At 37.1% G+C, this 11,530-nt stretch overlaps 1 protein-coding gene across 1 annotated transcript in view; it reads left to right on the forward strand.

Moving 5' to 3' along the window:
• WDR36 (WD repeat domain 36) overlaps positions 1 to 11,234 on the forward strand; it is a 29,300-nt gene extending 18,066 nt beyond the window's left edge. Inside the window, exons 17-23 of the mRNA XM_005429525.3 lie at positions 2,164 to 2,271; positions 3,637 to 3,734; positions 4,873 to 5,015; positions 5,351 to 5,467; positions 5,697 to 5,778; positions 7,954 to 8,141; positions 9,551 to 11,234. Coding sequence (XP_005429582.2) covers positions 2,164 to 2,271; positions 3,637 to 3,734; positions 4,873 to 5,015; positions 5,351 to 5,467; positions 5,697 to 5,778; positions 7,954 to 8,141; positions 9,551 to 9,700 — 886 coding nt within the window. The 3' untranslated portion in view covers positions 9,701 to 11,234. The remainder of the gene's footprint in view (positions 1 to 2,163; positions 2,272 to 3,636; positions 3,735 to 4,872; positions 5,016 to 5,350; positions 5,468 to 5,696; positions 5,779 to 7,953; positions 8,142 to 9,550) is intronic.
• The last annotated feature ends 296 nt before the right edge of the window (positions 11,235 to 11,530 follow it).

Genomic DNA, 11,530 nt, shown 5'->3' on the forward strand with positions numbered 1-11,530 from the left:
AAAACCAGTTTCTTCTGGTTTTCACTTCTTCAATAACCTAATACTTTACAATAAGAATCTATTTGTAATGTTTTTAAAAGCCGTCTGACAGTAGTTCTCTTTTGCATGTAAAAAAAATTTTGTCTCTTGTCTCTAAAATTCAGGTCAAGCTGAAATCCAGGCATGTAAATGACAAACCCTGGTTTTAATTGTAATTAGGTTAAATTATTCTTCCAGTGTGTAAAGGCAAGGTTTTCCCATAACCATAGCAGAGGAGTGTATTGAAAAGGAGGAACAACTTTTAATAAATGCTTGATGTTTGCTTTACCTCTGTGACTCATAAGTAGAGAAAACATCTCATGGGTTGTGTATTCTAAAGCCTCAGCTTTGATATTGTTTTTACAAAAATATGGAGAACATGTTTCTAGAATCCAACATTACAAAAATTACCAACTGACTTTAATAATGGTCTGACATCTATTAACTGGACATCTGTTTTTACTTGGGAGTGGTGCTTAACTGTCCATCTGTAATGCAGTGCAGGTCTTCCGAGTGCATGTTTTTAATGCAGGGCTTTTTAAAAGTGGGAAAAAATGATGACTTTGAGTACAGAAAGTTACAAGCAGGAGCCCAGCTATATATTAGGCATATATTTCTTTCTGCTGTGCAGCTTGCATAGACAAATTGAGGAATCAGGAGTATGAGCTGACTGCTCATGGATGAAGCAGTTGAGAAAAAACAGCTCAGGAGACCTGTTAAATGTGAGCTCAACATTATGCTTTCCATTGTGACAGTTTTGCAGTTAGGCAGGAAGCATAAAGGTAGATGCCTTCAGCCCCAAGGCAGGATTCATTTAGCTTTTTGTGTAAAAAATACAAGTGTATCTTATTTCCTATAGTAGATTGATCCCTCCTTCCCCCAAGTCAGTAATTTTAATTACGGTTTAAGTTCAGTAAGTAGAAAGACTTAATTTCTTGTTAAATTTGTTTTGGAGATCTTTATGGTTGATTTATTGAACAGAATTTCTCAATTACAGGTAAGGATTGTCATAAAAAGATGGATTTGAAACTAAGAGAAAGTATCTAGGGTAAATTTTTCTTGCCGTTGTGCACTATGTACAAAATGTATCTGATAAAAGTTTGGGATTTATGGGTTTAGTATTTATATATTTTATATTGAAAGTGATGAGTGATTTTTCTCTTACCTGTGATTTGCAGCATTTGTCTAAGAAAATGCATAAGGAATAAAACACTCCAGGGGAAAAAGGCTTTTATTTTTGACATGCTCTCTCAAACCATCACAGGGGTGCTCAGTAGCTAAGAAAACATATGCCCACAAGATTTTACATTTTAAACTTCTGTGTTATATCAATATTTTTTCTATGGTTAGTGAACAGCACAGGGTTGTAGAGCTGTAAACAAGAACAAAGTATTCACACTCTTCATTTGTTCTTTTTTTTTCTGTTGGTGAGCTAGTTGTCAAATTAAACTTTAATTTAAAATTTAAAGTAACTAAAATTTGTATTTCAGCAAGAGACAAGTAATGCTGTCAACCTGGGCTTGAGTCTGCTAGAGAGTGCATGATCCAGAACTTAAATGTCTCATTGTTGAAATAGTTGCATAATAACATTTTACTATAATGTTATTATAGTTGTATTTTAACTTTGTTTTTACATTATTTCAACTTTCTGCAATCATGAAAAAAATGATCAAGAAATGGTTTATCAGGCTGAAGATATAGTAATGCCAAAACTGATGCAGATAATCAAACTTCAGATTGTACAGTTCATATTTTATTTTAGAAACATGTGCTAGTATTAACCAGGTGTACATGGAGTGTGCTGAGAACAGGAATTGTCAGTCTGAGCAGCTGGGGCTAAATGAAAATACAGAATTTATGGCCAGTAAAAGTTTTGTGCTAGGCATAAGGAGTTGACTGCTTCATGACATATTCTCCAGGTGTAGATCTCTAAGGAGGCACCAGCTTTATCTGATTCTAGAGCATTTTGTAGAGACAAGGGGTTTGCACAGTGCTGTTCACTTGCTTCGTTTATATAATATATTTGGATTTTTTCTGCTACCCTGGTTTGTGGCCATACTTCTTGTGGCCTGCTTGCATTTAGCTGCAGATAAACGAGTTTATCTTGCTGATAATTTCTCTGGTTTGTTTTTTCTTTCTCCATAGTCTCATAGATTGTTTTTTGGTAGACTCTGCAGCTGTGAGCCTTACTATGTCCCCTACAGGAGATTTTCTCGCTTCAGCACATGTGGATGATCTTGGAATTTATTTGTGGTGAGTATGTAATCTGTTTGTACTTAGAATTTAGGATGGGACAGAGTTCTTTTAATCACCTTTATTGCAAATAGAGAATTATGCTGTGAAGTATCATCTCCAGTGTTTTGTGTTCCATGGTTCTGATTAGGACAGGTGTTCTGTATTGCTCATGACATTTCCACAGTTAATTTACTTATTCAGATAGTTTAAACAATCTCTTTTTTCTAAATGTTTCTTACTCTTAACAGTTCCTGTTATGCCATTCATAAAGCTTTCCTAGACTCCATTTCCCCCACTGCTTTGAAATGTCTTTGTTCAAATAGTGCTTTTTTCTGAAGTGCTTTTCAAGTCCTGCTGTACAGTGTTATCTGAGACTTCTGAGCATATATCAAAGTTGTGATTATTTCTCTTTATTAATGATAAATGAGCGCAGAAGTAAAATGTGGTTTTGTTCAGTTTCCTCCAGATACAGCTTTAAAGCAAATGACTGTTCAGGTCCAGTACTGAAGTGACGCACTGTTAAAATGGCTTGGGTCTTTTTTCCATTTAGCTGACAGATTATTTCAGGTTATATGTGTTGGCTGTAGTTTTGTCTGAGGAGTGTTCAGTTGTTAGGCCTTCCTGTGGTTAAGTAAAAGTGCTTCCTTGTGAATAACAGCAGATGTTTTTACCTAGCCCTAGCTTATATTGACAAAAGAAGCGATTTGCCAGAATTATTTGTGTGCATGTTTCAAACCTGAAGAAAATTTGCTAAGAGTATTGCCCTAAAATCCTGTGAAAGCAGGATGAATAATTTATATTTGCATAGTATCTTCAGCCTGGAGAAGGCTCTGGGGAGACCTCAGAGCCCCTTTCAGTGCCTAAGGGGGTTCCAGGAGAGCTGGGGAGGGGCTTTGGACAAAGGCCTAGAGTGACAGGAAAAGGGGGAATGGCTTCAAGCTGAAGAAGGTAGATTTAGATTGCACATTGTAAAGAAATGCTTGATTGTGAGGGTGGTGGCACACTGGCACAGGTAAATATTCTTTTTGGCCATCAGGACCAGGGCAGTTATTGCCCCTCTCCTGGGCACTGGTGAGGTCACACTTCAAATTCTGTGTTCAGCTGTGGGCCCCTCACTTCAAGAAGAACATTGAGGTCCTGCAGCCTATTATTATGTTCTTGGCAATAATACTTGAACATAACATTGATATTTTAGATGTTCAGGTGAGTCTATTGCCACACTTCATTTCCTGCTTATCTGGTAGATGAGGGGAGCTAATCTTGAATAGAGCCTGGTGAATTGCCATGCTGCAGCAGTATTAGACTGCAGTATAAATTACGTCTGAAGTACTTGTTCCCATTCATCTGGAGATGGCTTTTAAAATGCCTGTCTTATTTTTTCAGGTCAAACCGTTCTCTGTATTCGCTTGTGTCATTACGGCCCCTTCCTGCAGATTATGAACCATCTTTGGTGACACTCCCCAGCACCTGCCCCATGCAAGGTAACCCTCAGATGAAAGTGTGTTTTGTTTTTCCCTTGCATCTTGCTCCCCCTTCTTGTATCCCGCAGATTCATTGTGGATATCTTGCTGCCAAGAGGATGGGGTTCAGCTGACCTGGCATGTGCCTGTGCCCAGTCAAAGAAAGGCCTAAGTAGAATTTTTGGTAAATTAATAGAAGTGATTGTGCGTCAGAAGTCCTCTAGATGGAGATCTTGTCTGCCTGAGTTTGCAGTGCCTGCATTTGCATCTCCATCTGGAGGAGAAGCACACCAAGCTGTTGGCCACTAGAGCGTGCCTCATGGTGATGGCTGCTATATGTAGCAAGCACATACTTGCTCTACATACTTAAACTGGGGAGACAGGAATTCATCCCAGAACTTTGAATATTTTTGTCCTGATTCCAGCTGAAAGCTTTAATCCACTTTGTGTCTTCAGCAAGTGTAAAGTTCCTGCTTGGATGCTAAGGGCTTTTAATGGGTTACATTCCTTTGATGTTTCAGGCTTGTCTATTAGATTCATTGTTTTAGCCAAGTAATATTTTACAAAAAGAAAGGAAAGCAGAGCTGTTTGGTCAAGGTCACACAGGAAATAAAGAGAAAATCGAATGACTGATATTATAACTTACCTTGTGGGATGTTGTGCTTTAATGTTGAGATTTTCTTCATTTTTATGTGCCACTCCAGTCATACCTATGAAGAGGTTGTGATGAGGTAGTGAATATGGTGCAAGGATTTAAATGCACAGATTTCACAGCTTTATAATGTTGAATTAAAATTACTTTGTATATATTTATTCAGAAAGAGCAACAGATTACTGTCAAAATTTTGTTTTCTTTAATAAGTCTGTAAACTGCTTTTATATAACTTCATTCAAAGTGGACAAATTTATCAGTCATTAAAAATTTTTTTATTAAATTCTACATCTTAGCCATAATCTTTTAAAATTATTTAATATTTCATAAGGCTAATACAGATGGTTTCTGTAGCTTTTTAGCTCAATATTATGTTACCACCTATGTCTATAACTATTATGCATTTGTTATTCAAAAATTGCAAAAAAAGTAGAAGTGTTTGGCTTGATTTTTTAAAAAAACAGATGTGGAGTATGAATGTTCATAAAAGATATCTGTTTCTGCAAGATGTGGATGTGTCGGGCGATGAAGAGCCATGTGATGAAATGATGGAATATGTCTCACCTGAGCAACTGGGAGAGCAGCTGGTGACCCTTTCCTTGTTACCGGAATCAAGGTGGAAAAGTCTCCTCAACCTTGATATTATCAAGGTACTGAAACTGTGCAAAAAACAGCATACATCCATATATTTGCCCTGTTTCTATGAAATACATGAAACTTGATCCTGCTTTTCAAGTGTTTTTCAAGATTTTGCATTAGAAGTCTATGTGGTGCTTTTCAGTTCCTGGGATTTGGGACAGGAGTTGTTTTTCGGCTGAACAGCAGCTTCATAATTAGTGGTAAAGGATTTTACTTGTATATTTACTTTTTGGTTAGTCTTTAGAGTTTTCACAGTATTTTAAAAAGGAAACTCTTTACAAACAAAATATTCCCACATGCTCTTACTATGATAATAATGATTTTAATTCAAATATCTAATTAACAGAAAAAAAATAAACCAAGAGAGCCACCAAAAGTTCCGAAGTCAGCACCTTTCTTCATTCCAACACTTCCTGGTCTTATACCCCGATACATTCCACCAGAGGAGGAAAATGATACACAGGTAAAAACAAGAATCAATGTAATTGTGTTTATATAGTGTATTTTAAAAGAAATCTCAAATGCTTTTTAATGTTGGGTTAAATCACTAGATGTTAAAGGACCAGTTTTAACTCACTGTATTACTGCTTTATTTCTCAAAGTCTTATTCTATCAGTAGAAAAATAATGTGATTGAGTTGTAAAAATGTGTTTGCATATTCATGGACACACTGCTGTGCTTTTGTGGTCTAGTCAAAGGTGGTAAACCTTGGGATACTGGCGCAGAAATCTGATTTCTGCATTCATCTTGAAGAAGCCCTGAGCACCAATGAATGTAAGTTAATGAAATATTTCACTAAAAATGTTGATGCTGCTTTTATTTTGATACATATGTGATTTCTAATGTCAGAATTTTAACAGATCTGAGAAAAAAAAATGCTCATAGTACAGTATAATACCTAATACACAGATAGCCACACTGGAACAAAGATCCATTGGCACTGCAGCTTGTCTGCAGCATGGAACCCAATTCTGGCTAAAACCCTTATGGAGCAAGAAGACTGGGTTCCTTTTAAATTAACTTTTTTTGAAAACTGATGATATCACCCAGAAAAGGTGCTATGCATTATTTCTGGGAAAAGGAATGAAAGAAGGAAGGGATTGATTTGGAATAGACCTATTTGAAAGGAATAGTCTGGTGATTCATTGAAACATGAAAAGCATAGTGTGCCTAACAAGTTCTCCTTTCAAGGGTTACTTCACCAGGCAGTGAACTTACAGTGTTAATTCATTGCCCTGTAATTTAAAGCTTAAGAATAAATAAACTATACAAAAATAAGGTGTTGGATTTCTTTGAACATTCAGTTTATTTTGAAATTTAATCACTTAAACTACCAGTGGAATGCACCAGCTGTTTTTTATGTTTATCTTGTGATGCTACAGAATCATTGAAACTCAGATTTTTTTAAATGATGCTAATATAGCTGACTTGGAAATGTAAATGGACAGTGTCTTGTCCACAGAGCAGTTCTGTTGGGAATTCTTCTACCCATGCTTAAACTCTCTTGAGATGGCCAGCTTACTCAAGCACACTTAAAACGTTCTGTGTGCAGAACTTCATTATCTGTCACAAACAAGTTGTGTTCTCCTGCCTCGCTTGTAGTATTTCGATTGACAGTGTTCTATTGAAGTGCCTCAGAGCCACTCAGAAGAGGTGAATCTTTAAAAATCTTGTGGAGCTGGCTCTACCAGGGAGCAAGTGCACTCTGATGTGCTTGGACATGTGGATCTGCCTCAGGCCACCTCTGCTCTAAGGCAGGTGTGCCCCAGGGTCTGTGCCACAGCCACGATCCAGGTGATCCTGGCTGCTGATGGGGAGCATGGCTCTTTGCTGGCTGGATTACAGCCATCTCTTCTAAACATGACTGGACCGTGCAAATGAAAAGAATCCTGCTAGAAACCATCCTGGTTTACTGTTGGGGTGGAAACAGGGCTTCACACCTCGGGTCAGGTGTGAAGATTGAGCTGCACAGATTGAGCTGCCACCTTTTCCATGTTGTACGTGTATCAACCTCACGACATGTTCCATGCTTCGTTTGTTTAATGTCATAAAAAAAGCTATTTAATGCATCTGTTTAATACTGTTAAAATCAGTTATATTCAAAACTAGCTAATTATTTTTTTGGGAATCAAATACCAATTTATACTACCTGAGGAATATTAACCAGTGCCTAATACCATTAGGTATTACCATGAAGTTGGTCTTCTTAGAAACTTCTTAGCAAAAGAAATATCAATCACATAAGTTTTAAAAATGTTATAACTATCACTTGCATTTTTGCAACCAAACATATTTTTGCTGCTTCCTTTTTAAAGCAAATAGATGGAATCCTCATAGGTCGTCAGGTAGGATGGTAGAAGTCCTGAGAAGGAACAATTATGAAGAGGAAGAAAGTTTGTTAATTGCATGTATTTCTACTGTGAAAAAGATTTTCCCCTAGCGCCCTCAAGACATTCACTTAACAAAAGTAATAATTTTGTTAGATTCACCAGAAGGTGTCTAGTTTTGCTTAATGTCAATTAGAGTAAAGATGCCCAGTAAGAGTAGTGCTCTCCATCTTTCAGAGTATATTCACAGTTAACAACTCAAAATTTCAAGTATGTACATTCTTTCTAACAAGAGATGTGAAATTACAATGTTATGTGGTTAATTAGAAATTTTGTTTTACTTAGAAGACAGAAGAGGGGAAAAATTGAAACAAATACGAAGATGTTACTTGTATTTTTCAATTACAAATAAAGTGCATCTGCACTTTTAGTATGTGTTGGGACAGTAAATTAAAGACAGGGAGAGACATTTTGTTGAAAACAGAAAATTAAGGAAACAGTAAAAACTTGAAATTGATAGTCACTGCTTAAGAATTTTAGAATAAGCCTGTCTTGTGAAGGATCTGTGAGATTCTGCTTTGCAGATGTTACTGATAATGTGTCCCCCAATGTTCTAACACAGATAAAGCTCCCCTTGACTTACTGAAAAGCTTGGGACCATCTAATATTGAGGTGGAGTTACGGGGTTTGGCCCCTGAAGGTGGGGGCTCAAGGGAGGTGATGCTGAGCTTTCTGAGAATGATTGGGATGATGCTGAACAAGAAGCACAACTTCGAACTCGCTCAGGCATACCTGGCACTATTTTTAAAGGTAAAAAATTTCTTATAAAATTTATGTTAGTCCTATTTAAAATAACAGTTATACAGTAAAAAGGTATAAATTGTCTCCTCGAATTATCTGAAGTGATTTTGGTTGAGAATGGTTTTAAAATGTCTAACTGAATATATTTGATGATTTGGGAACTCATTTGGTGACAATCAAGAAAAGCTTGCAAAACAAAAGATGTTTTGAAGAGGGCCCTGCCAGACAGGTTTTGTTCTTGTATTCCTTACTTAGAATTGGTTTTATATGTTTTTAATATTCCTAGCTTCTTAGTAGTTGTTAATTGTTAAGCTAAGGTATTCTATGTCTTAAATAAGCAAAGAATTTAATACACAACAGTTGGGAAATAAATTAGACATTTTGTTGGATTTATCACTGGACTTTGCAAGCCTGACCTACTTTCCCTGTCGGTGGGCTGCCTTTCTTGTGTTACCTGTGGAGTATCACAGAGCTAATGAAATTATCCCAGGGTGCCTGTAAGTTAAAGTTACTCTACTGAAGCACAGTAACAGTTACTCTTAGAGACAAAGTGGTTCTGCAGAAGATTGAAACCCTTCTGATGCACAAGTGGTTTAAATACTCTGATTTATGAAATAATGTGAAAGCAATTAATAACACTTTACTTGGAAATTATAAGCATTATAAGCATAATTATAAGTTATTATAAGCATTCAGGCACACGTAATACCAGGGCATCCACAGCTTCTCTGGGTAAGGTGTTCCAGTGCCTCACCATATTTACAGCAGGGAATTTTGTCTAGTATCCAGACTGAACCTACTATCTTTCAGACTAAAGCTCAGTATCAAGGCTCCTAGTTATTTGAATTGTAGCCCGGAAAATAAATATTCCATCCATTAAGTGGTAATAATTGCTGCCAGTTCAGAAGGTTTCTCTTAATTCTGTTTTAACAAGGTTGCTGTTTGTCACATAAGGAGACCTCATCCATCTATATCACTATAGTGTGTGCTGGCATCATTCTTCTTGATGTGTGCAACATGGATAATTAAAATAATAATCCTGATTGACCTTAGCACATCTGTCTAGCCTTTCTAGACTAAAGAGGAATTTGTGATGCAGGTCAGAAAGGGGAGAAAGTTACCCTCTTGGGAAGAATGTGATGAGACTAGATTTAGCAGCCTTGCCAGAAGAGGATTTAGTAAAAATACAGCATATTTAAGAGACTTTGCTGCCTTATCCCACCTAGAACATGAAAAATGGCTTGTAAAGACTAGCAAAAGGGGAGCAGTATTGAATAGAGGAAATTAGTTGAAAGAAAAGAGTCCTTTCCCTATTTGGGACATTTCCTGAAAGCGAAGTATTGGGATTGGATGGGGAAAACAGTCTTTTAATTTTTTAATCTGTATTTGTTTCACTAACTGCTTGTTTTCATTTTCAGTTACATCTTAAGAGTCTCTCATCGGAGCCAAAACTCTTGGAAGAATTATCCAAATTGTCAATGCAACTTGAGGAAACTTGGGTTCACTTGCGGGGTCTCTTCAATCAGAGTCTGTGTGTTTTAACATACATGAAAAGCGCTTTGCTGTAAAATACTTCGGGTTTTGTCTGCGTAAGATTTCCCTCAGAGGAATAGTACAATTCATTACCAAAAATACTGGATTCCAAAAATCATGCTGGGTCTTGGAATTGTAGAATCATTAAGGTTGGAAAAGACCTCCAAGACCATCAGGTCCAACGTTCTGCTGGATACCACCCTGTCCACTAAGCCATATCACTAAGTGCCAGACTGCTCATTTTTTTTACTACTTCCAGTGATGGTGATTCCACTATCCTGTTCCAGCGCTTCTTCTGGTGCTGTGTTTTATACATCTACATATGGCAGAGTATTTTAGAGCATGCATAGCTGCCTATTTTTGTTCACTTCAGTTGGAGAAAAAGTTGCTATGTGCAGCTAAAATATTTGTTGTGTTGGTCCACTGTCAGTGGACAGACATTTGGATTCAAGGCGCTGAGCAGCCTTGTGGAAGGTGCCCCTGCCCATGGCAGGGGGTTGAAAGTAGATGATCTTTAAAGTTCCTTCCAGCCCAAGCCATTCAGTGATTCTCTGATCCTATAGCTACATAAAATGTAGTACACCATGCAGAAACGATTTGTGGGAAAAAAAAACAAGTGGGAATATAACTTCTGTGCAGGAGGCCAAAAACTCTATTGTTTTTAATAAAGTCATTGTTGATGCAAAAATTAAACAAAAAGTCTGAATTCTTAACACTTTATAAACAATAGTTTAAAGCAAATTAATCTAAAAATTGTCTTCCTCTGCAATTAGAGCACTTTTCTTAGGGTGGTTGTAAAAATCAGTTGTCTTCTCACTTTTGCAGACATTTATTTCTGAAGGCAAAGATTTCCAGCTTTACTAGCAATGATAGAACTTAAAAAAAAAAGTAAAAACCCAAGCACCAAACTAAACAAACAAAACCAGATTTTTGGGAGGCTCAGTTTCATATGAAAATAATTTCTTAAGGAAAAGTAGGAAAGATTACTAGGAAAAGTGCTTTGTTTTGAGGAATTTTTAATTAAATCAGATGGGATTTTTTACAAAGAATTGTTAATTAAATCAGATGGGGTTTTTAGATATTTAGGTTTCAAACCATAACATTTGGGCATTGTTTGGGACCTCATGAGTGAAATTGTCTTGAACTTGCTGCTTGAGAGTATTTCCTCCCAGCAGAAGAGTCTCCTGAACAAGGCCTTTGCTGTATTTCACATGCTCAAGCCAGGTACACAGACCAACAGAGTAACTAATACAAATATATGCAATTTTCAATGAGTAAACTTGAGGTTCATTGCATTTGATAGAAGACTGAAGCAATAGTGTGGGTCAGTTGTACTGTATAGCTGTTTGCTTTTTTAATGCCATCACATTAAACCCCTTTTAGTCATGGATACTGGAACAAATTAACTGCAAACATAGAATCATGCAACAATAGAAGGGCTTTGGTTGAAAGGGACCTTAAAGATCATTGTTGAAGACTGCATGCAAGATGTTTTCCATTACCATCTGTATGGCTGATTACCTTGTCAAGTGAGCAGTTTGCCTTATCTCTCTCTTTGAATGACCACATTCACACCTTCCTCGGGAGGGGACCTCTGCTGATAACAGACTATTGAATATCACTGCATGACTGATAAGAACTATAACATCCCTTTGTGAGATGCTCCGCCCAGAGGGAGGAGCCAAGCACTGCTACCCCATATACTCTGAGATTCTGAAATTGCAGTTCAGTTCTTTCTCCACGAGATTCCCCAGAGGAACAGCAGCTGCCTTTTCCTCCTGGATCTTCAGAGGAAGACTACATCCTTCTCTACAGATTCCCCTTGCTCCAACAGAATCACGCCTGATACTTCAGAGGACTGCAGC

The sequence above is a fragment of the Geospiza fortis genome, unplaced genomic scaffold (assembly GCF_000277835.1).
Source record: "Geospiza fortis unplaced genomic scaffold, GeoFor_1.0 scaffold433, whole genome shotgun sequence".
NCBI lineage: Eukaryota > Metazoa > Chordata > Aves > Passeriformes > Thraupidae > Geospiza > Geospiza fortis.